This window comes from Tachysurus fulvidraco, chromosome 8, assembly GCF_022655615.1.
Source record: "Tachysurus fulvidraco isolate hzauxx_2018 chromosome 8, HZAU_PFXX_2.0, whole genome shotgun sequence".
Taxonomy (NCBI): domain Eukaryota; kingdom Metazoa; phylum Chordata; class Actinopteri; order Siluriformes; family Bagridae; genus Tachysurus; species Tachysurus fulvidraco.
The window spans coordinates 23227917-23255358 of NC_062525.1; the positions used below are offsets into that span (position 1 = coordinate 23227917).

General features: G+C 40.8%; 1 protein-coding gene and 1 non-coding gene across 8 annotated transcripts in view; both read left to right on the top strand.

The window, feature by feature from the left end:
- Positions 1-27442, top strand: part of tanc2b (tetratricopeptide repeat, ankyrin repeat and coiled-coil containing 2b) — a 158016-nt gene that overhangs the window by 22473 nt on the left and 108101 nt on the right. For 5 of the 7 annotated variants that reach the window (XM_047817195.1, XM_047817197.1, XM_047817198.1 and 2 more), the window contains exon 2: positions 20317-20416. The exons of 1 other annotated variant lie outside the window; for it this stretch is intronic. In XM_047817195.1, coding sequence (XP_047673151.1) covers positions 20350-20416 — 67 coding nt within the window. In that variant the 5' untranslated portion in view covers positions 20317-20349. Of the gene's footprint in view, positions 1-7280; positions 7352-20316; positions 20417-27442 lie in introns of all 7 variants that reach the window. One more of the 7 variants, XM_047817196.1, reaches the window with a different exon arrangement.
- trnat-ugu lies at positions 16746-16819 on the top strand. Its single transcript has one exon. It is a non-coding gene; the product is annotated as a tRNA-Thr (tRNA).

Genomic DNA, 27442 nt, shown 5'->3' on the forward strand with positions numbered 1-27442 from the left:
ACACACACACACACACACACACACACACACACACACACATGTCCTCAAATGATCTGTAAGATCCCACAGAGGAAGCCAGTCAGTGCTGTAGCTCTCAGCAGTCAGAGGGTAGCTGTGGAACCACTCACTGTAGATTAATTTGCTCCTGGGCAACAGAATCAACGCTGCACATGAAAGGAACCTCAGTGGCTTTGTCCGTCAACTCCGCTTCCTTGCATTCTCTTTATTTTAACCGCTCTCCATATTCCACTTGTTTCTCAAATCGTTCGTTTTTGCACGTTCATGGGACTCGATAGTAACGATAAGATCCTTAATGCTGAATACGATCAAACTTTAGTGTTATACTTTATCGCCAACAACATCATTGGTTCGCAACACCGTGACCGAACAAAGTTCAAGTTCACTTCCTGTTAAACCTGTTCCATAACATCACATATTTAGATCTTTATTTTCAGTAAATATTGCATTTCAGAACCAGGGCAGATGAATGGATAACGCGGATGATGATTATGTAGGAAATCAGACACGACGAGAAGCTTTTCATTTCTGTACTGCACCTCATCGCACCTCATCAGTTCCCTTCCTGGATTCCCTTTCATGAAACGGTGTGAGGAACAGAAACAAGATGACAAACATTTTTGTCTCCATAAGAAGACTTTCTTTCTCTCCGTGTTTAGATCCGCTCCGATCTCATCACATGGACATTTTTAAATTGAGCATTGCGCTAAAATAAACGAGACTTCTACATGTATATAGGATGTTCATATTGTTGATCTGGAGGCTTCCAAGTCCTTGTTTTATTTTGACACAGAGTCAATAAGGAATCAATAAGGAATCAAGTAGGAATCATCCTCTCACGTCTGTACCCTCTGATTAGTCTCATTAGTTGTGAAGTGGTGGAGAAATCAGTAGCCCTGGATTTCCAGAACAACATGTCCAGGCTAAAAGAATATTATTCGCCGTCGTCTGGCCTGGACATGCAGCACTGTTTATTCCCACCGCATTATAGACATCACCCGCGGTACGAGCCGGAACTCGGTGGGGATCGTTTAGACCAGATGAATTATTCGGCTTGCATGACTGACTGATTTTGTACCGTGAGCATGCTGCGATGCTGAAAGACAGACAAAACAGATCAAAAGTATTATATAACTACAGTACATTTCTAGTAGAACACTCGGTCAACCTACAGTACATTTAAACACAGGCCAAATACAAGACACTGCTGTTTATGTGTGATGCAAAGAGAGAACATCATAGAAAATTCCTGAAATGTTAGTCAAGTGCTTTAATAACACGCTTACATCAGAAGAGATCACGGAATATCCCTCAGTAGGCTGCTCCGTAGCTTTAAGATTCCCACGTGAATTGTTGAGCATTTGGTAGGTGTCGGACTACTAGTCGGAAGGTTGTGAGTTCGAATCCCATGTCTACAGTATCAAGCTGCCCCTAAACAAGGCTCTTAACCTTTGCTTGCTCAGTTGTATAAAATGAGATAAACTGTACGTTGCTTTGGATAAAGTCGTCTTCTCAGTGCCACGACTTCTGCTTTCAGCACTATTGAGGAGTTGGTTACCAAAAACTAAAAAAAAAAATCAGTAATATGGAACTTCTGGATTTTGCTCAAACAGCAAATTGTTCGCAAAATACGCAAATACGTGATTGGAAAGTCTAGAAACTTGTTGAAGCAATAACTCGTGATTCAGGAGCCCAGAAATGATCATGCAAGGATCAACAAGACAATTTTTTTACTACTGTAGTTTCAATGTACAGTAATCCCTCGCCACTTAGCGGTTCAAGTTTCGCTGTTCAAGTTTCGCGGCCTCGGCGCATTGCTGACTTTTCAAAAATATTCATCGAAAAATAAAAATAAAAACGGTTTCCCAGGACGCCAGACAAAGAGAGAAACTCTCTCAGAGGCTTTGTACATACCCACGGGCACTCAGACAAGGCACGTGATTGGTTCCCGGCGTGAGATTTGAGCTGATTGGCTGCGTATCATCGCATCCTCTCCCAGCTTCTTCCCTTGTATCTCGCCACTCTCGTTCAGGCTGTCAACTGTGTCTCGCGTATTGTGTTCGAAATTAACTTCTCGTTAAGCCCTTCCGATGCCTCCTAAGCGCCATGCCCCTGCCTAAGGTTCCTCTAGTGAGCCCAAGGGGAAGAAGAAGATGATGACCATCAGTGAAAAGGTCAAACTTAGGGCCAGTGCTACTTCGTGGATTTTCACCTATCGCGAGGGGTTCCGGTCCCCATTAACCGCGATAAACGAGGGATCACTGTACAGACACAGCAGATGACTATCAGAAATAACTCTTTGGACTGGGGAAGAAACCAGCATCCCCTGAGGAAACCCCGAAAGCACTTAAAAACACACACACACACACACACACACACACACACACACACACACACACACACACACACACACACACACACACACACACAAATCCCCAAATCCAGTTCCGGCCTGTGATCTTTGTCTTTCTATTCTGAAAATGACCATGGGTAAAAAAAAAAATCCCACTCTCAAGCCTCTGCATTTTCATGTTCCATTTTCAATCTGATTCAGTCTGACTTTTAAGCATAAACATAAAAGCGTTCTAGATTGCTAACACCCACAACCAGTCCAGTGATGACTGGGAAACACAGCCAGAAACCCAGAAAGCAGTGATGACTCAGAGGTTCATAACCCTCAACACAGCTCTCCTTAAAGCCTAACGACCCGACGGAGCACGAGAATGCTGTGTGTACAGGCATGTCCGGGACATTCTTCCAGGCTCATAATAACACAGTAATTGAATTGCCGTGTTAAACCTACAGCCATAACGTCGGCAGTAAACAGGCCTGTGTTAACATGCAAGGTGCCGCAAAATGGCAGAAGCCCGGAGTCCGCATTAACTGGTGCATCAGGGAATATAAATAGACGTTAGTAATATCGTCATTTTATTATCACCAAGCAAATTGCAATTTAGTTTAAATTCATTTTCATCCCAACAGAGTACTGTTTTGGAAAACCGGATCATTTTTAGCTGGTGGGGAAAATTTATAAAAAAAAAAAAAATGATATCAATTACAAGTCTTCTGACTAGCACAGGATTTAAACCTCACCTCCCTGGTCCATGTTGTATTATTGGCAGTCTAAAGGGGGCAATAATGACAAACCTCATAATTCACTCATAACCAGCAGCGGTTGAACGGGAACTTGCGTAATGGTGGATTACTGTATCTACAAGATTACAGGATTTTTTTTTTAACCAAACTTTCATTCATTCATTCATTTTCTACCGCTTATCCGAACTTCTCACATCATCGGGCATAAGGGCAGGATACACCCTGGACGGAGTGCCAACCCATCACAGGGCACACACACACTCATTCACTCACACACTCACACACTACGGACAATTTTCCAGAGATGCCAATCAACCTACCATGCATGTCTTTGGACCGGGGGAGGAAACTGGAGTACCCGGAGGAAACCCCCGAGGCACGGGGAGAACATGCAAACTCCACACACACAAGGCGGAGGTGGGAATCGAACCCCCAACCCTGGAGGTGTGAGGCGAACGTGCTAACCACTAAGCCACCGTGCCCCATTTTAACCAAACCAAATTTCTACAGAAAAATCCCATTATATTTTTCTTCCCATTAGAGCACATTGCCATATTCTCCAGCCAAGTTGTGATCATACTCTGATACAAAATACTGAGATGTTTATCTAGAAAATCTCTGCTATATATCCGATACGTTTCGTATGCTTTCCCACCATGAGATTGAAGTTGCTGTTCCATGATCAAACGGTCACCTGCTTCTACCGAATGATCCATCCCTGTAATGTTTCCATTATAAGCCCATCTTCTTATTCTACACAGATAAGACTCATGGCAGAGAGTCAGAGAAATTAGAACGAAGGTGAAATTCTAAAGTATCAAAGTAGGAGTTTAATTGATGGTAAGTGCTGCGTCTAGATCGTTGTCTATACCAGGGCTCGAGCTTCTCATCCAGGAATCTGACAGCTTGCGTTAATCCTACTTGCACCAGGATAATTATCCGTCAGGCTGTCCGACATTACTGAAGGCTGAGCTGCGGATATGTTGGAGAAGCTGCCCACAGTCTTCATGTTGCATAACAGGCTCTATAGCGTGAACTCTGAGAGAGGAAGCTGAAAGGAAATTGGTGCGCTGAGGTGATGATAAGAGATAGGATTTATGAATAGTAACGATTTCAGTGTGGAATGTTACAAAATCAGGTATCTTAGTGCCTATTATTGGGACTTTTTGTCTCGTCCTAGTTCCTAGTCTTGTATCTGTATTGATATATGATTTAGAGGTCTTCACGGGTCCTCTTAGATCCGAAAACCCGAGGTCCAACCTGAGACCCGAGCTGGTTTGGGTCTAAAAGTTTCATGTGTGCCTTGAACGTGTGCTTTGGGTCGGGGCTAATAATAGCGGCATCGGGTCTCGGGTAATTTAAAATGAATACTGTATCTCGTGTGTGTGCATCAACTCGAGTCCTTTCCAACCTCTCCTATTTTTGCCAAGACCGCTTGCGACATGTGGCTGGTGACGTGTGGCTGGCGGTAAGCAAATCGTCGTTGAGACAGACATGTCAATCAATTTTGAATCCACTCTGTAGCGGTTATTTTAGTGTAGAGTTATGCAACATTCGGGTCGGGTCGGGTTAAAAAAAAAATTGCCAACGGGTCGGGACGGACTCGGGCCTAATTTTTCCAGGTTTGTCTCGGGTCGGGTCTTTCTTAAAAAAAAAAAAAAAAAAAAAAAAATTATGCACTTCGGGTTCGGGTAAAAAGTGATTCGGGTCACTTCGGTTCGGGTACATTTCTTTAGACCCGAGAAGACCTCTAATATGATTTCCTCCTGTCTGTTTTGATGTGATTGATTACAGATTTGCCTGTCGTTGATCTGACTCCTGTTCTGGATTAGGATTGTTTATATACCGTACAGTAGGATTCTTTTAAGAACTAGCCAAGTGCTAGTAATCTATCAAATATATAATTCAAATGCAGAGACCTACAGACATATTCTTTACATTTGCTCCATCAGATCCTACTTTTCCAAAGTGGTCCTGAGTTATCGGTCTGTCTGAGTCTCCATAGTACTTCCTAGAAATAAAGTATTTCTGACTTCTGACATCTGGGATGTGTCTATTTGACCTTCGATATCCTTCTTCTTTGCTCAAGCACTGTCAGATCGGGTGACCAGAACATTTCTACCACTAGATGCTTCATTTAATTGATGTCTAGGCTTTGACTAGACTGTTTCATACATGGCTAGTGGAGTTCTTTAGCAGTCTGGGTGGTGAGTAGTGTTGAGTTTCAGCCAAATGTAGCATGTTATGCTAAGGCCAAACAGTTCAGATTTGATCTCCTCAGACCAAAGAACCTCAATCTACATGTTTGCGCCTTTTGACAAACTCTAAATGGGTTTTCACACTTTCAATAATGGATTTCTTCTCACCAGTCTCAGCCCAGAATTGTTTGGCACCTAGGCTACGGTTGTCCTGTGAATACCGTCTGAGTTTTCTGGATCTCTCCAGGGCTGTCAGAGTATTCATGTCATATCTATTACATGGTCTCCTCATCACGCTTCAGCCGTAGGTCAAAAGGTTAAGTATTTTATTATAGCCAGGATATAAGGGTTATTATTGAAAATTCAGTCTTCAGTCCTGTGGCACGTAGGAGCACCCTGGACGCGAGGAGATGAGGGTTCACTGCGAGAAATAAGTGTCTAGGTGTCTCAGATGTCTAGCTCAAAGAAGCGTGGACCCAAGTGAGGGCAGCCATCAGTTTGAGTGCCTTGCTGAAAATGCTTAGTGTAAAGAGTTTCTCCTAGTGTCGGGGTGATAAGAAAATTCTTAGAAATGTGTGCGTTTGCAATTAAAATGAAAGAGAAGATTCTAGTAAAGATTAAAGTTATTCATAAAGTATCTTAACCCGTAAAAGAGGTCATGAGGTCAGAAAGTGTTAGGAGAAATGAGGAGGACTTTTAAGGAGGATTAAGAGGTTTTCTGTTTTTTTTTTTTTTATCAGAGGAGAAAATGAGGTGAAGAAGGACAAGAAATGTGTTGTATACAGTATTTAATAATGATAGAGAGTTAAGATGATGAGAATAAGACGATATAGATTGTGTAGGGATTATTTTTGTGCTCTAATTGACAGTCGTTAACATCTCTGAAACAGCGCCAAATTGCCATAGAGGCAGAAACGATATCAATGTGGTAGCTCGGTGGTTAAGGTGTTCGACTACCGATCCAAAGGTCCACCAAGTTGCCACAGCAGGGCCCCTGAGCAAGGCCCTTAACCCTCAGGTGTATAAACTGAAATAATAAAATGTAAGTCACTCTGGATAAAGAGTGTCTGCTAAATAATGTCAATTTGTCTGTATGACATTTCTGCTCTGTGTCAGAGATTTGTTTATTTCTAACATACTGTACAGCTGTTAGAACAACTGTAATATGATGGGTCACGAACGTAATCCCTACAATAAAGACTCAAATATCTTAACATAGAGACAAAGCGAAGGTTTATAACAGACCAATCAAACAACCAATCACAGTCTATAAAAGAACGTGTCACCTATCTGTCAGGGTTAAGCCCCGCCTCCTCTCTAAGATAAAAGTTGTATTTCCTTGCTCAGTGTTGCTCTGAGATCGGTCCTGAATCAGTCTGAAGGTAAGATTCCTAGTTAGACATGCTTGAGCTAAATTTAGAGCTCTCTGAGATCATTCTCAGAGTCTTTATGAATACGGCCCCGGCGATTTAATAAAAAGTATTCATTAATATTTCCTTCTGCAGCTATTGAGTTAGAAAGGCATTACTTTCTGATTCCTGCACTATACCGAACATCCTGCTGTATAATATTTCATACAGTTACCGTATTTAAACTCTAGTCCATTAGAAAATACATTTTCTAATCATGATCATCTTTCATGGGTTTGTGGGAAGTAACGATTGCGACCCAAAATAATCGTGTTCACCTTTTCAGATGGTGTGAATTTCACTCCTAGTGACTAAAGTGTATAGGGAACTAGGTTGTAAAAAATATATATATAATCCCTGTTTATAATCTTTTATTGGAGCTCAGCAGACAGGTTTGTGTGTTATAGTGGCTGTGCTAGAGTTCAGAACTGTTGGGCTTCTGAGCCTCAGCTAAATGATCGATTTGCATTCGGCTTCACTTGTAAGTCGGTTGATGAAAATGTATCGTCTGGTGTTTTCATATAAAAGAGGCTTATTGAGTTCTTCCCTGTTTCTGTAGTTTATTGCATGATGAATGATGCATGGAGAGAGCGGGTGGAGGAGTTAGTTAGTCTGAGCCCACAGCGCACAGTAAGACTTTTTTCTTTCGATTATTTTTACACACACATTCAAGATATATATATATATATATATATATATATATATATATATATATATATATATATATATATATATATATATTATATGCACTATGGTGATGGACTTTTTTTTCACTTTAAGCCACATCCACTTATATATTTATGTGTTTTGTGAGTGGGCGTGGCCTAAACTGGTTAAAAACAACCGAAAAAAAAAAAGCCCAGAGGTATTCAGCATGGTAAATTCTGCCCCTGAGAGTTTCTCAGCTTCAGCTCATCACTTGATTTCATAACTGAACTCAAATATAGATGTGTGTAGGAACATTTTTTAAATCCCTCTAGATATTTTCTAATCAACTTAGTTGGTTCCCGTTTCCCAGAATATAAACCGCAAACAGACCACTGCAACCGAAGATGCCGCGAATGCGACGCACCAGGCGATGCACGTTTACATCGTATCTTCCTGCTTGTTTCGAAAAAATTTTTTTGTTCTTGATCCAAAACATAAGATTTCCACCAGGATGGTGGTGGCGTGATGGCTGGAGCTTGCATGGCTGCTTCTGGAACATTCTCGATAAGCTTTATGGAAGATGGAACACGTGATGGAAGTAGAATGAATGAAGAAGTGTACAGAAACTTTCTGTCTGTAATTTATAAAGAAATGTGTCCAGTTTATTCATTAGGACCTCCATCATGTAGCAAGACAATAATACAAAACACGTCACATCACTGGATCACCGGCTTGACGCAGTTATTGCAAGCCAGGGACATGCAGCCAAATATTAAGTTTTATAAACAGCTCACGATAAAATGAACGGTCTGCCACTATCGGTACCATGTTATAAGCATTTTAAAAAACATCTAAGGAACGAAAGCTGACGTTCTGATCTTCCGCCCCGTCTGAAACCCTTCCGATCGCAAACCCTGTGCCAAAAACGAACGGATTGGCCTTGACGTTCTAATACTTTTGTAGAGGAGAGTGTATAAAAAAAACACATTAATGCGTAGGAGTAGAAGAGACAAAATAGGAGTCACTTCAATTCCACCATGGCTCTGAAGGAGACCAAAGCAAATTATCATTGTAGGATTAAATACATTTATCTCAGTGCCAAATGCAGTCCCACTGCCAAGGTTGATTACTTTCGCTTAAAGTGAACAGCTCTCTTCCAACCCTGCATCACAACTTCATTTGCTCTCTTGGAATGCCTGTCATGGACACAGGACATAATACACACACACACACACACACACACACACACACACACACACACACACACACACACACACACACACACACACACACACACACACACTTATGCACTTTTGCTCTGTTCTCTTGCTCTCTCTGTCTGATCAGGCAGACAGAGGGCACTTACAGCATACTAATAGAGCTGCCTAGAGTCAGTGATGTAACCGGCAAATCTCCACACAATGTTGTTTTTTTTTCTTTCCTCATAATGATCTGTTGATGCCTCGCAAAGAAAAGGATCACCGAATCACAGCCTAATTTCATCCGGCACAAGGCATTATGTTCCATTTCTCCGTTTACCGTAGGAAGATATATGAGAGATATGTGGCCTCGTATTTATTCGATCCACCATCATCATGAGTCTGACAACAATGAAGGCTGATTTTAATAAATATGAAAAATATGCTGCCTCATTAAGCCTATTGTAAATCTTATCGTAACCCGACGGGTCGTGATCACCTCCGATTTGAAACGTTTTGTAGAAAGTAGTTTTGTTTATTCGGTGTTTCTTAAATGCTTTAACTGATTATATAAGCAGCGTAGTCTTGAATATTAAATTGGAGCTGAAAGGATGAGAAAAAAAAGATTATTCATCCCGAGGAGCCGCATGAGCGAGGTTGGTGGATGAAACACTGAGAACGGAGCAGGGGTCCACACACACACACACACACACACACACACACACACACACACACACACACACACACACACACACACACACACACACACACACACACACACACACACACACCTAGCAGCAATTTAGCATATTCAGTCTGCTTCTACGCAACCCAGAGGAAACCCAGAAAGAACCCCTGAATCTCTAATCTCAGGACTGAACCAGCCACAAATGCCTCGTGTACGTGTTGACTAATTTAAAACATGTCCTGATAGTGGACAGTAATATATCCGGCAAATATATATATATATTTATTTTATATATATATAAAAGTCCCCGGTTCAAACACTCAATACTAATGCTCCTATCAGGACAGTGGTGCTTAATCTCTCCTGCTGCGTGTTCAATACTAATTAAAGTCAACACGGTGCTGTCAACGCTGCTGATTATTCACCCTAGCCTGAAAACTGCAGATAATTAAGAGAACAGATGCCCACTTCTCTGGTTAGAGACACTTCTCAGTCTCCACTGAGAATAAAACAGACGGTTAGGTTTAATATTGTATTAGTCTAAAGACTGGTCAAGGCTTCGTTTTTTTCCCCCTCCCTAGACAAATTGATGGAAATATAAATGTGTTTATTTCTCTTTTGCTAAGACATAAGTATAGAAGTCATTTCTACACACCGATCATGATATAAACGTCTACTAAATCGTCATCGAATACCATAGTGTTGATTAAAACCTGACGATTTATATAATGTTATATCATAGATTAGAAATTAAAAAAAATAATAAACTTTTATTCATAAAAAAATTATACAAAATATTGGATTTGTTTTTCTTATTAAAATAAAACAATTCAACCTTCGAGAAGGAGAAAATACATGAAAACATCCGGATATTATACAAGAAAAAAAAATTTCCAATTGTAAAAATGAATTTTTAAATCAATTGCTGCCTGTCAGTTTGGAAATAAATTAAAAAAAGATTAAAAAAAATATTATGGTGTCTATATTTCAGACAAACAGGACATAATTTGATCACAATTTCTTATTATATTGTTATATTATCTATCCCTAGTCTAAAGCTTTAGGGGCTTATTGGATAAAATGCTCTATAGTTGCTGCAGAAGGTCACACTAATGACCACTAGCTTGTGATTTCATTTCCTGTCAGAAAGACACTATTTCAACGATCGAGACCTCAACTGCTCGGTACTTGGATTGGATTCCGCCTCAATAATGAGCCACTTTGTCTGGCAAAATAACAAATGCACTTTTGCCTTAGTATTAGACGTAATAAAAATGCTAATAGGCTCTACAGGGCTTCTCGGATGCTGCTTTTTGTAGCGTTTATTAATGGAGCCGTTTTTTTTAAATGTCAGGATAAATGTAAGAAAAGTATTAACAGGTAAAAATCAAAACGGTTCCAATTATTATAAACACACACCACACACACACACACACACACACACACACACACACACACAGAGTATACAGTACAGCAGCATTTGTCTACATCTACAGGCATCCATTAGATGCTAACCTCACATTTTCTATTAGCCTGTGGAACGCCAAGAACTATGTGTGTGTGTGTATTTAGAAAATCTCCTTGCACACACCTTCGTGTGAATCGATACTACAGGTGCCGTTTCACTCTTTACAATCTTTTACTTAAATCCAAATCAGATCTATTCAATGCTATTTTAAATCGAGTCTACAGCTAGAAACAAGGGAGCACAAATTTGCTAGTTGGGAATTTCTGTGTGTGTGAGTGTTGTATGTGAGGAAAAGTGGTGCATTCGATGGTGTACTGTACAACTGTGGTACACACACACACACACACACACACACACACACACACACACACACACACACACACACACACACACACACAGGCTTACTCACTCATACACAGAATAAGAGCTCTGTTTATAGGCAACATTTCCACTCTGTCTAATGTAATAGATGGTTATGGCTCTTGGCCCGTGTAGGAGTGTGTGCTCCTGTTCAGCAGAGAGATGATACAGCAGGAGATCAGTGGGCTGAGCCACTGCCTCCCTCCCGGCAAAAGAAATAGAGCTCCGTGAGCGCCTGCCTCCTCAAACACCTTCCTCTCTGCCTGATCACACAATAGCTAGGAGCGTGTCATATATTTTTTGATAACACAATCAAACAACCTGATAGCATGACTATATTTCAATACCAAAAACGGATCAATCGTCATCAGATCAACTAGCATCCAAAAGTCTCCCAGTAACATTGTTTGGCTTTGTTGCATGCTGGTGGGCTTAATATCCAATTTCAAACATGATTCTAATTACAGTACAATAAGTGAGTAATATTTCTTCCTAGTGCCTGTGAGTCAAGCAGAGGTCAAGCTGATGCATTCAAAGGGACACCTATGAAAACTACTTTGTTAATATATTATATACTTATTATAAAATTGCCTTGGCTGTAAATCTAATGCTGTTGGCTTTCAGTTAGATTTTTTTTTTATTGAAAAGGTAACTGGCACATGTTCTTGGCTGGTTTAATGAGCAGAAACATCGCTATACAGTAAGTACAAGTTCAAGTACAAGCTTTCAACAACCGAATACTCAGGTTAAAAATTTCATAAGCATCCCTGCTGACAAATCCAGCTTGATCTGACTGGTTCCCAGTTGCCAAAACACAGGTTGAGCTGGTCAGAGTTTTACATTATTACATTTAATGACTGCGTTATCCAGAGTGACGTACATTGATAGAATTTATACAACCGAGAAATTGAGGGTTATGGTCTTTGCTCAGGGGCCCAGCAGTGGACCTGAGTGATAGAAGAAGAAAAAACCTTTATTATCACCACATATACATTACAAAACAGTGGAATTCTTTTCTTCACATACCCCAACTGAGGTGGAGCTATGATACAGCACCCCTGGAGCAGGGAGGTTTGAGGGCCTTGCTCAAGGGCCCAGCAGTGGCAGCTTGGCTGTGCTGGGCCTTGAACCCCAATCCTCTGATCAACAACCCAGAGCCTTAACCAGGTGAGCCACTACTGTCTGTAGCTGGTAGATAGAAGAAAATGACAGGAGGCAATCAGGAATTTGTAAACATTTATTTATCATTTTGGTTAAGTTCTAAGAACGCTTGCAAGCAACTTACCTGTGGTGATAGTTGGTATCCGAACCTGTCCACCTACTGTGGGTCTGTGTTTTGGTTATATCTTTCAGGAGGGACTGTATACCCCAAGCATGGGAGAAAAGACATTTCAGACTAAATACCCTTCTATAGCTGGTGCAGTTGTGAAAGCATCAGGTTAATTCTCAGTAGGTCAGGTATTCAAGCCAGTGCGCTGCCAAACTGCGACTGTTTGGATTTGAACCTGGGACAGCTCACACCCTAAGCAAAAATCATAGTCCAGACCAACAAGGCACATTTGCTGAAACTATTTGCGCTAGACTGCAGATGCAAGACTGTTGCTAGGTATCAGCCTGGTAGGTAGGAGGTTCCTAGAGATAGAATGCTTGCAACTTTTTCCATATACCTTTGTAGGGAGAACTCTAAAGCCGCCTTCACACTGCACACGACAAACGGACACGACTGTCAGATTTGGCCCCCTAGTGACAGTCGCAGGTAATGTGCAATATGATCGTGCAGACGTCAACATGGGAGAGAAGCGTGATTCTCACGGTCTCCGAACACCCGTTACTTTATGATCCAACTCTTGAATCAAACAGAGATGCTTACAGGAAAAATGAAGCATGGAAGTGTTACCGAAATGGGCTAAATGTTTCCAAACTTAATTAGCATTTATCATGGTGAATGAAGTTAAGAGTACAAACAATCAATTCAATCCAGAAAGACCGCGAATCATTTTTGAGGAAACATGGGAACAACATTAAAAATAATACATATCATAACACAATATAAATATTAATAATTTCTTACTTTATCAATAACACTGTATTTAAAACAAAAAGATTGTTTTGAATAAAGTTTAAAAATTACTAAAGTTTATGTTAATACTTTTTAATAATTCTTATCACCTCGCGCACACGATCCTGATTGGACAACATTGGAATACATCACATCCGGTCGGCATATCGGATGCGGTGTAGTCGCAAAAGTTCACATTTTTTAACGGATCCAACGCTCCGAAAATTACAGATCCGCAGATGGTCGTCACCTCACGCAGTGACGTTGCGACTCTCCATAGGAAATGAATGACTTCCGGTTTATCGGCGGTCGTTTGTCGTGTGCAGTGTGAAGGCGGCTTAAGAACAAAATTGTACTAAACCAGTGCCTCAGGAACACATACATGCCTTTGTCACTATGTTGACACATATCATTGTGATGTTCTGATGTGCAACCTCACAGCCAGACAGGAAGTGAATATGGTTTATGTCACTACCAGGAATCATGGGTGATGTTACCACTGAGAATCTCATAATCACATCTATAATTTAAGAGTGGGTTCTCTGTGCGGTTTGTCAATAACAGCTAAACATCCACATATTGGAGTACATACAGACCCTGGCACTATAAAGGTTATTTATGCAGACATGATAGATTGGAACACACCAATTGGAATATTGGAGCTCATGGCACAGGGTCAAACATGATACTGTGCTGCTGGAAGCACTATTCTGCCCAGAGGAAGGGATGAATCCCTGGTCTCCAGAAGGATGGCTCGTGATTTACACACTTTACCAAGTTTCAGACCCAAATGCAGGATAAAAACAGACAAGGTGTTTTATTCTGTAAAGGAAATCCCAGCAAACACAGAACACAGAATAAAAATCAACAACACGCAGAAACCAAAAGGGCGTCGAAAAAGACTCAGAAAAGGAAGGCACAAACTGACAGGTGTATGTATAGGGCAAGTAATCCAAAATATCAACAAAAGCACATGACAAGGGCAACAAAAACAAAGGTATACTAGGTACAGTCCTGCCAGGTCGCCCTCTGGTGGTCTGACGGAGAAATGTCCCTGACCGAATGCTTGATATGCAAAAGTAGCAGTTTAAAGCCACAAAGTCGAACAACCTTGTTCAACAACGCAAGAGCCTTAACCACTGAGCCTCCAGATCCCCACTGTATACTGTACAACTACCTCCATCCACTGTGGAAGTGACAGGTGGAATGTTTTGGGGTTACGTTAGCAATGTCAGGCTTCCACTGTTAGGTCCTTAAACGCCAACTGCTCACTGTATCCTGTTTCAAGTGTAAGTCAGTTTGCATAAAAGCATAAGCCATCTTATGTCATTATTAGAGGAAAACTCCACCTGGAATATTTATCGAATGTTTCCTTAATTAACACGCCATATTCAATGTAATTGGAAGATGATGTTTTTTTAAAACTTTTTCACTGTCTCATATTGTTTTTTGTGTATTACCCATCATGCCACTGAGCTTGTTAACATCCTCACAAAGAAATCTATAAATTCAAATTATACCATTCAGCTATAACAGTCGCAAGGAATAATTCTCTGAGACGATATGAAGAAGAAACCTCGAGAGGAACCAGACTAACAAAGGAAATCCATCCACATCTTGGTGACACTGGATAGCGCAATGGTAAACAATTGCCTCGTTACACAGTTGCGTCATTTATTCTAGTTCTAACATAACGTCTGGTTCTAGTTAGTGAGCCAGATCACCATTTTGATCTGATGTCATTTTGAAGACATTTACAGCATTTAGCAGACACCCTTATCCAGAGTGACTTACATTTTATCTCATTTTTATACAACTGAGGGTTAAGGGCATTGCTCAGGGGCCCAGCAGTGGCAGCAGGAATCAAACTCACAACCTTCTGAGTGGTAGCCCAACACCTTATCCACTAGGCTACCACATTTCCAATAAGAGGCACCTTCTTTGGCTCCCAAATGGTTCTTCAATGGTTTTTTGTGTACTGAATAAACTTTATGACAGGATTACTCGCCTCTAACTATGACCGAAACTGTTTCGATTATTTTAATTGAATATATATATATATATATTTCGTTTTGTTAAATCAGTAAGCAATAATAATATGTGTTGTCAAGTACAATAAGCATCCTTGATTTAATATTATGGTGCCCGCTGTGTCTGTGCTTCATTAAAGAGATTCATTTCCATTTATCCTGATAACTGATTGCTGCTCCTAAAACGCTTGGCTACATACAGTATATCTTCAACAAGCAGCGGTGCACTGGCTCGTCCATGTCGTGCTGCCTCATACACACGGAGTGAAACAGATGTTAAAAACAGGTTTCCATGGAAGCATTTTAATTAAATTACACCCCAAGAGTTATGGCATTGCTTAGGAAATGCATGAGCCCTGTTGTTAGGGGTTCATCATTCATCACAAAAAAAAAAAAAAACGTTCAGAGTGTTCCAATGTATTTGCCCTAATGTCGGGAGATCGTGACCTTGAATCATGATGACGCTCGTCATGTTGTCATGTGTGGCTAGAAGTCAACAGAGTTAGGGGGCCTAACAGTGGCAGCTTGTTGGCGCTGGGATTTGAGCTTCACTTACACTTACAGTACAACAGCGAGACTAACCTTGAACTCGCCTTTGCTGAGGGCAGATAATGCTTTCTTGCTTGTGCCCAGTTATACTGCAGGAGCAGCGGTTTATAAAGATGCCCAGCTCCAAGTTCCACAGAGAAAGCATGGTCTTTCTCCACCCTTTCTGATTGCTAGGGGTACTGTGAGAGAGGTGATATAGCCAGTGGGTGGGGAAGAAAGGCATTTCATCTCTCCTTCACCTTTTTCTCAGTCCAGTTCTAGCAACTCCACACTTGTACACTCTTCCCAAACACGGCTTCGACGTTCATGCTAATGCTGTGCTTGATGTACCATGGACTGCTAATTAAAAGAGCCAGATTGATGAACTGCTGCATTATGTCTCTGTAGGAACTGTTCTGAATAACGGCACTGAAAACTTTTATCTGCACTACGTTGGAATTCTCATTTAATTTCAGAGGCTACATTGAGTTTTAATTCCATTGAACTAAGGATGAGGAAACTAGGGGGACATGGTGGATTATTGGTTAGCATGTTTGCCTCACAACTCCAGGGTTGGGGGTACTCCGGTTTCTTCCCCCGGTCCAAAGACATGCATGGTAGGTTGATTGGCATCTCTGGAAAATTGTCCGTAGTGTGTGAGTGTATGAGAGTGTGTGTGCCCTGCGATGGGTTGGCACTCCGTCCAGGGTGTATCCTGCCTCGATGCCCGATGACGCCTGAGATAGGCACAGGCTCCCCGTGACCTGAGAAGTTCGAATAAGCGGTAGAAAATGAATGAATGAATGAACTAAGGATGAGGAAACTTGCTGTACAACTTCCAAGTCTGACTGTTATCACTTCTACTTCATCTCCTTTTTTTTCCCCCTTCTACTAAATGCAGCTGTTATTGTATTAGTAAAGTTCTCCGCTGACATCAGCGTATCACATCTGATAACTTCTCACAGGAATCATGAAAATACAACAGCAACCAGCAAGTTAGCACTACGTCAGCAACACTACTTCTACTACTGCTAGCCTACGTGTTGCGCTGTGGCTTAGTTGGTTAAAGTGCCTGTCTTGTAAACAGGAGACCCTGGGTTCAAATCCCAGCAGTGCCTGGTGTTTCTGATGATGTAATTGCAGTACTCCCTTTCTAGTGGGATGTGGTAGCTCAGTGGTTAAGGTGTTGGGCTACTGGTCAGAAACTGCCACTACTGGGCCCCTGAGCAAGGCCCTCAATGCTCCGTTGTAAGTCACTCTGGATAAGAGTGTCTCATAAATGTACGTCAAGTCAAGAGGATTTTATTATCAACTCAACCAAGAACGTTCCTCAAAGACCCTGGTGCTACACTTAACCAAGAAGTGTTTACATTAACATAATTCAACATAAAGTACTAAACCTATTGCCCCAACTGTGCCAGTGCATCAAAAACCTTGCAAAAGAGTGTCAGCTCTCTAACATTGAAGCTGTATGCAGGCATTGTGGAAGTTTCTGCTCATTGTATGTGTTTATTTCCTGTTCAGCCTTTAATAATCGAATGGTATGATTTACTTATCATTTTATAGCTTAGCGAGTCTGAGGTGACTGAGGCGACTGTGGTGAGGAAAAACTCCCTTAGATGGAAGAGGAAGAGACCTTCAGAGGAACCAGACTCAAAAGTGAATCTCATCCTCATCTGGGTGACAATGTAGGGTGTGATTATAAACTGTAATAAACGCCAGAGAGTGATATTATGAATAATGCCCTTTCTACAGTCAGATACAGTCTGATAATTGTGTATTGATGAGGAGGTCGTTGTCCTCAAAGACCACATGGATTTGGTATCTTCTCACCGAAGGTCCGAAATCTTCATGAAGCGGAACACAACTGGAGCTGGTACAATCTCTGGATGCCTCGGGATGGGTAGAAAAAGAGAAGCAACTAGAGAGGAATTAGCGTAGCTGCTGTTTATAATATTAGCAAGCACCAGATGATAATGTTTGTGTGATCAGATGTACAGTACTGGAGCACAAGGTTATGGGATGTCTTATGTGTTTTTCCGGCTAAAGAGATATGTCTTTAGTCTACATTTAAACTGAGAGAGTGAGTCTGAGCCCCGAACACTATGGCTATATAGAGCTATAGAGCTAAATCCAAAAACGCTGTACCACATTTAGTTAGTTTAGTGATCTCAAAGAGCGTGAACGAAGAGTTGTAGACCGGTTAGATACATAGGAGCTAAACCATTTAGAGCCTTGTATGTAAGTAGTAGCAGTTTGTAATTAATTTTCACTCAACACATTGTTTTAGACATCATTATGTCCTCAGCCCATTGTTTAGACCGTGACCCAGTGAACCGATATCAGGGTGGATTTATCACGCCGAGACTTCAAAGCACTTCTGTACGTCGCTCTGGATATCAAGCGTCTGCCAACAGCCGTAAACGTAAATGTAAATGGATTGGTTGTTGATATAATTTGGCACTTGCCCAAGTTGGTTTAACATTTGTGAGTGCAACCCTAAAAGCCATAAAATCCACTCGGAGGAAAATAGCGCTGTAAATGGGTTTGAAAAGCAGCCGATTCATTCGTCTGAGATGTTGGTACTGATGATTGTAACAGCTGATGTAATTAACCGATCGCTTTAAGTGAGGGTGGGTCGAGAGAGCGCGGACTTTCCACGACTGTAATCATTGCTTAATGATTCAGAATTCAAGTCTTTTCACTCGTTGCTGATAAAGTGCGCACGTTTTGGGCATGTGTTTGTTTTAGGGATTATTTAGTGATGTTCTCGCCGGAGGGACGAGTGATGCTTCAAGGAGAATGACTCGCGTGGTATTTATTTTATTCTTTCAGCGACACTCTACGTATTTTCGGTAGTTTCTTCGCTTTGTGCTCTCTTCTCCTCACTGTTTTTTTTTTTTTCCAAACCGGAACTTTCTAACTTATTACAAATTGCCCCGTCGTGTTCTGCAGCTCATTTGACACCTCTGAGTGCTTGAAGGCCCTACAATGACAGCCACAACAGTCCTCTGCTCTCCCACTCCATCTCTTCAAAAACCCTGTTACTGTATGTAAATGTTGTTTTTGCTCCTTTCCGCAGCCACTAATCACATTGTTGTGCTCTGAGCTCTAATGGCTTCTAAGAGGAGTGCAAATTTGTTTTAAACGCGTAGTTGCTCAGTTTGGCGTTCAGCAAGGCATAGAAAGTGTTGACAGCCGAGGAGCGGGGTTAATAATCATACCTCCAGTGTCTTCGCTGATGAGCCAATTAAAGAGCAAAAGAAAGTTTTAGGAGGGAGAAGAAAGAAAAAAAAACACACTCGCGTTACGAGAGGACACATGTGGCTGTAATTGGACTGGGGCACTAGCTAGAGCAGCTCGTCGAGTCTTGTGAACAATTTCTCTCTCCTGAAATACTCTGTTGAAAAAGTCATCAACCTTATATGTGTTTGTGTGTATGTGTGTGTGTGTGTGTGTGTAAAAGAGAGAGAGAGAGAGAGAGAGAGAGAGAGAGAGAGAGAGAGAGAGAGAGAGAGAGAGAGAGAGAGAGAAATTTGTCTCTGGAAATATGAATAACAGACAAAATGTCTCACTCGACTTCTTTAAATCAAGGACGATTTGATAGATGATGGAGTGACTGTCACTTTTACATAAAATAAATGTAATCATTAAAATAATGCTATTTGGTTAATGTTTCATAACGTTTATTTGTGTGTTTCATTATTTCTCAAGGACAGATTGGCTAGCTAGAGCAAGCTTCATGATGATGTCATGATGCTATCCTCTTGATATGGAGGATTAGTGAGTAAAAGTATGATACAGGAATGGAACTCAACCACTTTATCCTGGTCAGGGTTTGCGATGGATCTGGAGGTTATCCCAATCTAGTGGACTTTTTTTTTCTTTCGAATAATTAAAGCATTTAGAAAATGAATGAGACTCAAACAAAGTAATGTAAGTACATTTGTAGATAAGAGAGTAAGAGAGAGACCTTAACTACTGTATCTTTCTAGACTGAGATTCAAACACATGACCTTCTGATCAGTTGTGACCTAGTGACTAGGTTACCACATCCACATATGGTGATATGGGTGCTGGAATAATATTGAAGAAAAAGCCTTTATTGTGTCACGCATCTATTAAGGCGTAGTCAAATTCTTTACATATCCCAGCTTTGGAGGTCGGGGATCAGAGTTCAACACACCTGGAGCAGGGGACATGTTTGAAGGCCCAGTAGCTTCTGGGGTCATTGCTGGTGCTTGAACCCTGACCTTCTAAGCAACATTCCAGAGCCTTAAACACTTAACCGAGTACAAACCTGACCAAAGGGCTACTGCTTGGATGGTTGTGAGTTCAAATCCCAAGACCACCAAGCTTCTTCTCCTTCAGCTTATACTCCTTGTATGAATGATAAACTGTACGAAAGTCGGTCAAATGCCGTAAAGGTCCTCGAGAGCAATAGATGGTTACAGCTCTCGATGATGTGATTGATGTGCAGCTGTGTATGATTTACACACTGGGCATCAACAAGAGAACATTTACTAAAGAATAAAGCATTGTTGTTATTTTAATGACCTACTGTAATAATGCTTATTTACTTCTCTCTCCTCTCCTCTTTCTTCTATTTGTGTAGGTATTTTACTAGATCCTACCAGCCACCGGAGTCATGTTTAGAAACAGCCTGAAGATGCTGTTGGGGGGAAAAGCCAACCGGAAGAGCCGTAACAGCAGCGGTCAGTCTCACCGTCTTACCTTCCTTCAGTGCTTTACAGATACTAATGCTTATTAAAAAAGGAAAGATGGAAGCATTTCTTTTCCGAACGTGAAAAAAGGACTTTCTCGTCTCTCAGGACAAGCGCTATTTTGAAAACGGATGGATAATAAGAGTCTACGCTAATTGCTAATTAATCACTAACTAGCCCAATTATTCGTCTATTAATCAATTAATCATCTATTACAGTTGACATCAATGAAAAATAAACCTTAATCTCTTTCTTCAGTCTGCAGTATTTTTCGGTTCCAGGCTTAAAGCCAACTGTCTGCTCGATTTCCTGTAGCAGGTGATTTCCTCACGTAAATATTGATGTAACTTTTGGACTACAGTCACCATCTTTGCCCTTTGTGTCTAGGTTTCTTCCATTTCTATATTACGGTTTTTCACTGTAATGGTTTCCTCAAATATGTTGAGTTTTTTTTTTCTGCAGCTCTGTAAAAGGTCAGTCAGTCTTCTCGGTTTAAGGTCTTGTGAGAACTGTTTTCTTGATTCTTTTGACTTTTTACTTGGCAGCTCGTAGCTGCTTGAGGAGGTTGAGTCTGTGAACATTTGGGTCTTTAATAAGACTTAGAGTATGATGACTGTTACAGTCTTTAGACTGCTTAATAAAGCATGTTTAAATAAATAACTTGCAGTGTGTGCAGAGGGATTGGATCAAATCCCTTTCCAGTGAGCTTTCTAATAAAGAAAGAAATCTTTATTAAAGGTGGGGTCTCCGATATTTGAGAAATGCTTCAGAAAACTGAGTCGGGACGACAGTCTAAACAAAAATCAAACCAAAAGTGTAGCCAATGAGGAGAAAGGGGCGGGTCTTGTCAATATGGGCGGAGAGAGTGTTCGGTGTGCATGTGTGACATTAGCAGAAAGCGGTTTTAACATCGACATGGAGGATAAAAACAAAGAAAGAAAGAGAAGAAAGACTTACGATAAGGCAAGAAGTAGGACGTGTTAATATAGGATCAGCTTTCCAGCGCTGGAGAGAACTGAAGGAGCAGGAAGTCGGCCACATATTCACAGGTTGGAGTTTCCCGAGTCAATAACTCCTGAGCTAAACGCTGTTACTACACAAATAACACCTCTTTTCTATCGTAGTAATGTAGAGAGGCAGCTACAACCGCGTTTTGTGTTTAGCTCAGGAGTTATTGACTCGGGAAACTCCAACCTGTGAATATGCGAACATGCACACATGCGCACTGAACACTCTCTCCGCCCATATTGACAAGACCCGCCCCTTTCTGCTCATTGGCTACACGTTTGTTTTGATTTTTGTTTTGTTTGCTGGCCTAACGCAGTTTTCAGAAGCATTTCTCAAATATCGGAGACCCCACCTTTAAAGATAGTTTGTGGACGGATGTGGCCTATGTGCTGCATGCTTACAGTAGTACAGTAACACATCTAAACCCTGACAGATGACGTGGACAACACAACATCCAGCTTCATGGCTCACACACAGCGTTATGTCGACAACGTCAACATATATATCGACGTAATGACTGACAATAAACAAGGCACATATAGAGCAGCACATCAAGGGAAAACACATTAGGAAAGGGCACGGCAGCGCCCACGATGGAACAAAACAGTGATACACGAATAAACCACAAGGAACTGCCCCAGTATCTCCTGAAACACATACACTGTACACCCAAAAGCATGTGCACACCTGACCATCACGCCACATGTAGTGTAGTTCACTATTTGCTGTTTCCAGGTTTTCTAGAAATGCTTTCCACTAGATGTCGGAGTGTAATTGTGGGGATTAATGTTCATTCAGCTACAAGAGCATCAGTGAGTTTAGACACTAATGTTGTAAGAGCGAGGAGGTCTGGGGTCTGGGGTCTGGGGTCTGTTCGATTCAATCCAATTTTATTTATTTTAAAAATGGATATTGTCCATTAAAGAATTCATGTTAGACAAAATTCAAGATTAATATTAGACTTATATTTAAATGTTTTTGTATTGATCTCTATTAAACAAGTCTGAGGCGACTGTGGTGAGGAACAACTCCCTTAGATGGAAGAGGAAGAAACCTTGAGAGGAACCAGACTCCAAAATGGAACCTCATCCTCATTTGGGTGACACTGTAGGGTGTGAATATAAACTGTTATAAACACCAGAGAGTGATATTATGAATAATGTCCTTTCTACAGTCGGATACAGTCTGATAATTGTGTATTGATGAGGAGGTTGTTGTCCTGAAAGACCACATGGAGTCGGCATCTTCTCTTAGAATGTCGGAAACCTTCATGAAGCGGAACACAACTGGAGCTGGAACAATCTCTGGATGCCTCGGGATGGGTAGAAGCAAGTATAGAGGAATTAGCGTAGCTGCTGTTCATACAGTAATATTAGCAAGCACTAGATGTTAATGTTTGTGTGATCAGATGTACTGGAGCACAAGGTTATGGGATATGTTATGTGTTTGTCTGGTTAAGAGATATGTCTGGAAAGGTTATTCCAAATACGAAATGTTTAGTGGGGTTGAGTTCTAGTAAGGGTTCTGTGCAGGATGCTTGAGTTCTTCCAGTCCAACTTTAACACCTTGGCATCTACAAATCTGATTTAGTAGGTTTGGGGAAGAACCACATGGGGTTGAAGGCCAGGTGTCCATGTACATTTGACCATATGGTGTATTATTACATACATTATACACAGTTATACACTGTTCCTTTTAGCTGAAATTTGACATTACGTGTACCATGTAAACATGTAGGGGGGCACGGTGGGTTAGTGGTTAGGCACGTTTGCCTCACACCTCCAGGGTTGTGTGTGTGGAGTTTGCATGTTCTCCCCGTGCCTCGGGGGTTTCCTCTGGGTACTCCGGTTTCCTCCCCCGGTCCAAAGACATGCATGGTAGGTTGATTGGCATCTCTGGAAAATTGTCCGTAGTGTGTGTGTGTGTGTGTGTGAGTGAATGAGAGAGTGTGTGTGTGCCCTGCGATGGGTTGGCACTCCGTCCAGGGTGTATCCTGCCTCGATGCCCAATGACGCCTGAGATAGACACAGGCGCCCCGTGACCCGAGACGTTCGGATAAGCGGTAGAAAATGAATGAATAAATGAATGTAAACATGTAAATATTTCCTCCATAGCGGTCTACATTCCTAGATGATGTGAAGGTTAAAATACTTCAAAGGGTTCAAGAATAAAAGATTTTTATTCTCCAGTCTAGCCAAAGGGTTAGAAAAAAGATATCAAACCTTTACACATGATAGGAATATTTTTGAGACACATTCTTATTCAAATAAATGGGATTTATTTTGATTCCCAGGTCAGAAAGAGCTCCTTAATTCTGACCTTCACAAACAGACACGCATGAATAGTTTTAAAACAGAAACAGTCCATTTTTTAAGCTGTCTGAGAAAGACTCGTATGAAATTAATGCGTGTCAGTTCTTCGCCGCAGGAACTTTGCAGTAAACACTGGCGACTCAAAGCTTTTGAAAAATGTAGTTTATATGCAAATATGACTGACCAACAGAGAAAGCGGCACCGCGGGCCCCGAGCACCGCATCGTTTCTGCCAACTCTAATTCGTCATGAGTCTTTATATAGTGATGGTCAGAGGCATTATGGTCCGGTGTGAAATGCGGTCTCCAGACAGGTTAGATGATGATTCATCAGAGACAGTGGGATGTTAAGTGCTCTTCTGTAAAACGGTACATTGCGGCATTCTAAAGTCATACGGTTACAAATCCTACATTCTAGACGTCTTAATAATGACATTTAAACCCTGGCATATTCATATTCAGCGTTAAGTTTCCTCTATGGTGCGGTTCGTTAGTGAAATCACAGAAATCATACGAATAACTGCTCGTCTGAGCGAGACGGTCTCAGGACACTTCCAGATAATTGGGTCTTAGATTTCATTCCTACATACTGTTGTGCAACGACAATAAAAATCATTCTGTTGTTTTTCATTTTAGAAGCGATTCAGCTCTGAAACGACCAGACGGCAAGAAGTGAGCCGAACAGTGTTTTATTTTTCGAGGCAGCGGTTTTTGTAGACGTGAGCAGCTAATCTGAGCCAGAGCCGTAGAAGTGCAGAAAGGATATTAATCGAGTGTCACATATGTATGGGTAAAATTATTATTTATTATTTAAAATAGATTTTTTCTGTAGCTGTATTTTTCATCAGTAAATGAAAAGGTTTCAATCATCATATTTATTTATTAATTTATTAATTAATTAATTTATTTATTTCTTATTATTTGTTTTGTTATTATTATTTTATTGTATTATATTATTTGTTATTATTTATCTGCACAGTGGGAAGCCAAACCAAACGAGATACTGAACAATCCAAATATTAATTTCCTTCAACGTTTGAATTTCCCGTTCGAAAAGCCTCTTTTTATTCTGTAATTTATTGTTGTTCAGTTCTTAATTTCTTTTATTTAAAAAATCTTTCATTTAAGACAGGGGTGTCAAACTCAGGCAAATTATATTGGGCACGCGGGATCATATCAAATGTGCATTACAGCAGGCTAGCCGCATGCTCCGCTAATACTACAAATCCCAGAATGCCTTGCCACTGTATTGACGCATAGTCACGAACAGCAAGTGCACCTCATTCTCTGTTGACAGTCATTAACAAACATGCTACAGTCACATCGGGGAAGTTAATTCCACCATTCACAAAAATGGCCAAATGAAAGATGGTCAATAGAAGCTTGCAAGACAGGTGGGGGGGCAGATTATCTGTTCACGAATATAAAGAACAGACCTGTTTGTCTTGTGTTCGGAGCTAACGTGTCTGTAACGAAAGAATATAACATAAGAAGACACTATGAAACGAAACATTATGAGAAGTATAAGGACCTGGACGTAAAGCAGAAGCTCCAGAAGGCCGAGGAGATGAAAAAAAGTCTGGTTTCCCGGCAGAACTATGTTCATGAAAGCTAAATCAAAAAGTGAAGCTGCTGTATAGGCTGGCGTTGTGGCAGCAGAGATGGCAAAATCTGCCCGGCCCTTTAATGAGGGAGAGTTTGTCAAAAAGTGTATGGTCAAAGTTTGTGAAATGAACACCACTGATGTGTCTTTTATTTCAAATTTACTTTCTTATGTGTTTGTAATATCAAGCTCTGGTTGTTCCAAATCCTGTGTTTAAGCAAAACTAAATATGTTTCCATATGAAAAAGGTTGAACATTACAGATCAATTGCAGTTAATTTTTCAATAAATATTCAGTTTGGCCCTTGGACTTTATCTCAGTTTTATATTTTGGCCCACTGTGAATCTGAGTTTGAAACCCCTGCTGTAAGACATCCTTCTGTCGTTTAAGACCTGACAATCAATAATCAGTAGGACACAATTTTGTACTTATATCATTGAAATTGGAATCTTGTTTTGAGAACTACACCGTTCAGAACGCCGCCGTCTTTACCCAGCATGCGATTTCTCAGTCATAAGCTTGAGAATATTCAGGCAGTACCAGTTAACATTTGGAGACCCGACTGTTAGTTTAATATTGTTATCTTCTTCAATTTTTTTTTTGAAGTGTTAATTTTTTTTCTCTTTCTTTTTTTAAGATCAGCCAAAGCAAGTAGATTTTTACATTACAATCTTTAATAGAGGGAATGTTTCATGGCAAGTTTTTTATTTTATTTATCTAACTGACAAGGCTGAACAAAACTCTGGCAACTCCAAGGCCAGAATTAGCCGAGATCAAGTCAAGACTTAAGTCTAAGTCTTAAGGGGTTGAGACCAAGACAAGAAAGCACCCAAAACCATCTCAGTCAAGCCTTTGCTTTTATTCCCTATAAAGAAAAGTAGAATTAGCGCTAATAGTTTTATTGGACGCATGAATTCTATAGATATTTTGTTTTAGACCACTGCCTGGGATCTCGAGACCAGAACTAACTAATCCTATTGTAACTAGTCCTATCGCTACTAAGTATTTCAATTAATTAGCCACATTTGGATCACTTGACCTCAGAGAATGATGTTTTAACCAGCAAAAAAAAACATTATCACTGGACTTACTCCAACATGTAGGCAGCATTTGACATACAGCGTCCGGTGTATGGGTTCTTTCTGAATTGAGATTTCACTCCTGAGTAGTGAAACATTAATAACATTAATAATCTCATTATAATGGCACCTGTCATACATTAGGCAGCCGGTCAACAGTCAGTTCTCGAAGCTGATGTGTTGGAAGCAGGAAAAATTAGCATGTGTAAGGATCTGTGGGACTTTGACGAGGGATAAATTGTGATATCTAGAAAGCTGGGTCATGTCCAAAACATTCATGTCTTGTTTGCTGTTCCTGGTGGTCCAAGAAAGGACAAGCGACAGGGACATAGATGTGCGGACCTCCGAAGGCTCATTGATGTGTGTGGAGAGAAGATCTCCTGTTACGCAAGCTAAAGCTGGCTCAGATAGAAAGGTATCAGAACTCACCATGCATCAGAGCTTAGTGGATTCCCCACCACAACTTACAAGACTTAAAGGATCTGCTACCAGATACCACAGCACACCTTCAGAGGTCTTGTTGAGTCCATGGGCCTTGATGGGTTAGACCCATTTTGGTGGCACAAGGAGAGCCTACATGATATTAAGCAGGAGGTTTTGATGTTTAGCTGATGGTTGTTTCTAATTATTAGGGTTTGTTGTTCGTAAAAGGTTCATCTCAGAAGCGGTCCTGATGAATTAATTCTCTACATCGTTTATTTCACCCACACTGCTGTTATCACGATCTAGATACGGTTGTTTGAAGTGGTTCTAATGATGGAACTGAAAACGGTGGGAACAAAACAAATGTGAGATGCAACACGGAAAGAGAAGACAGACAAGCAGACGAGAGAAATAACAGCGCTAGGCTAAGAGGCAGACGGGATTCATAGCAACCCGCGACACTTTAAAGACACTTGTTTCCCACCTACACTGGGACAATTTTCTTTTGTTTGATATTTATGTCCGTTTTCCACAATCCGGCTTCTGAATAGTTATCAGACTGCTTAAGAATAAGAACGACGTCTACTCTTACAT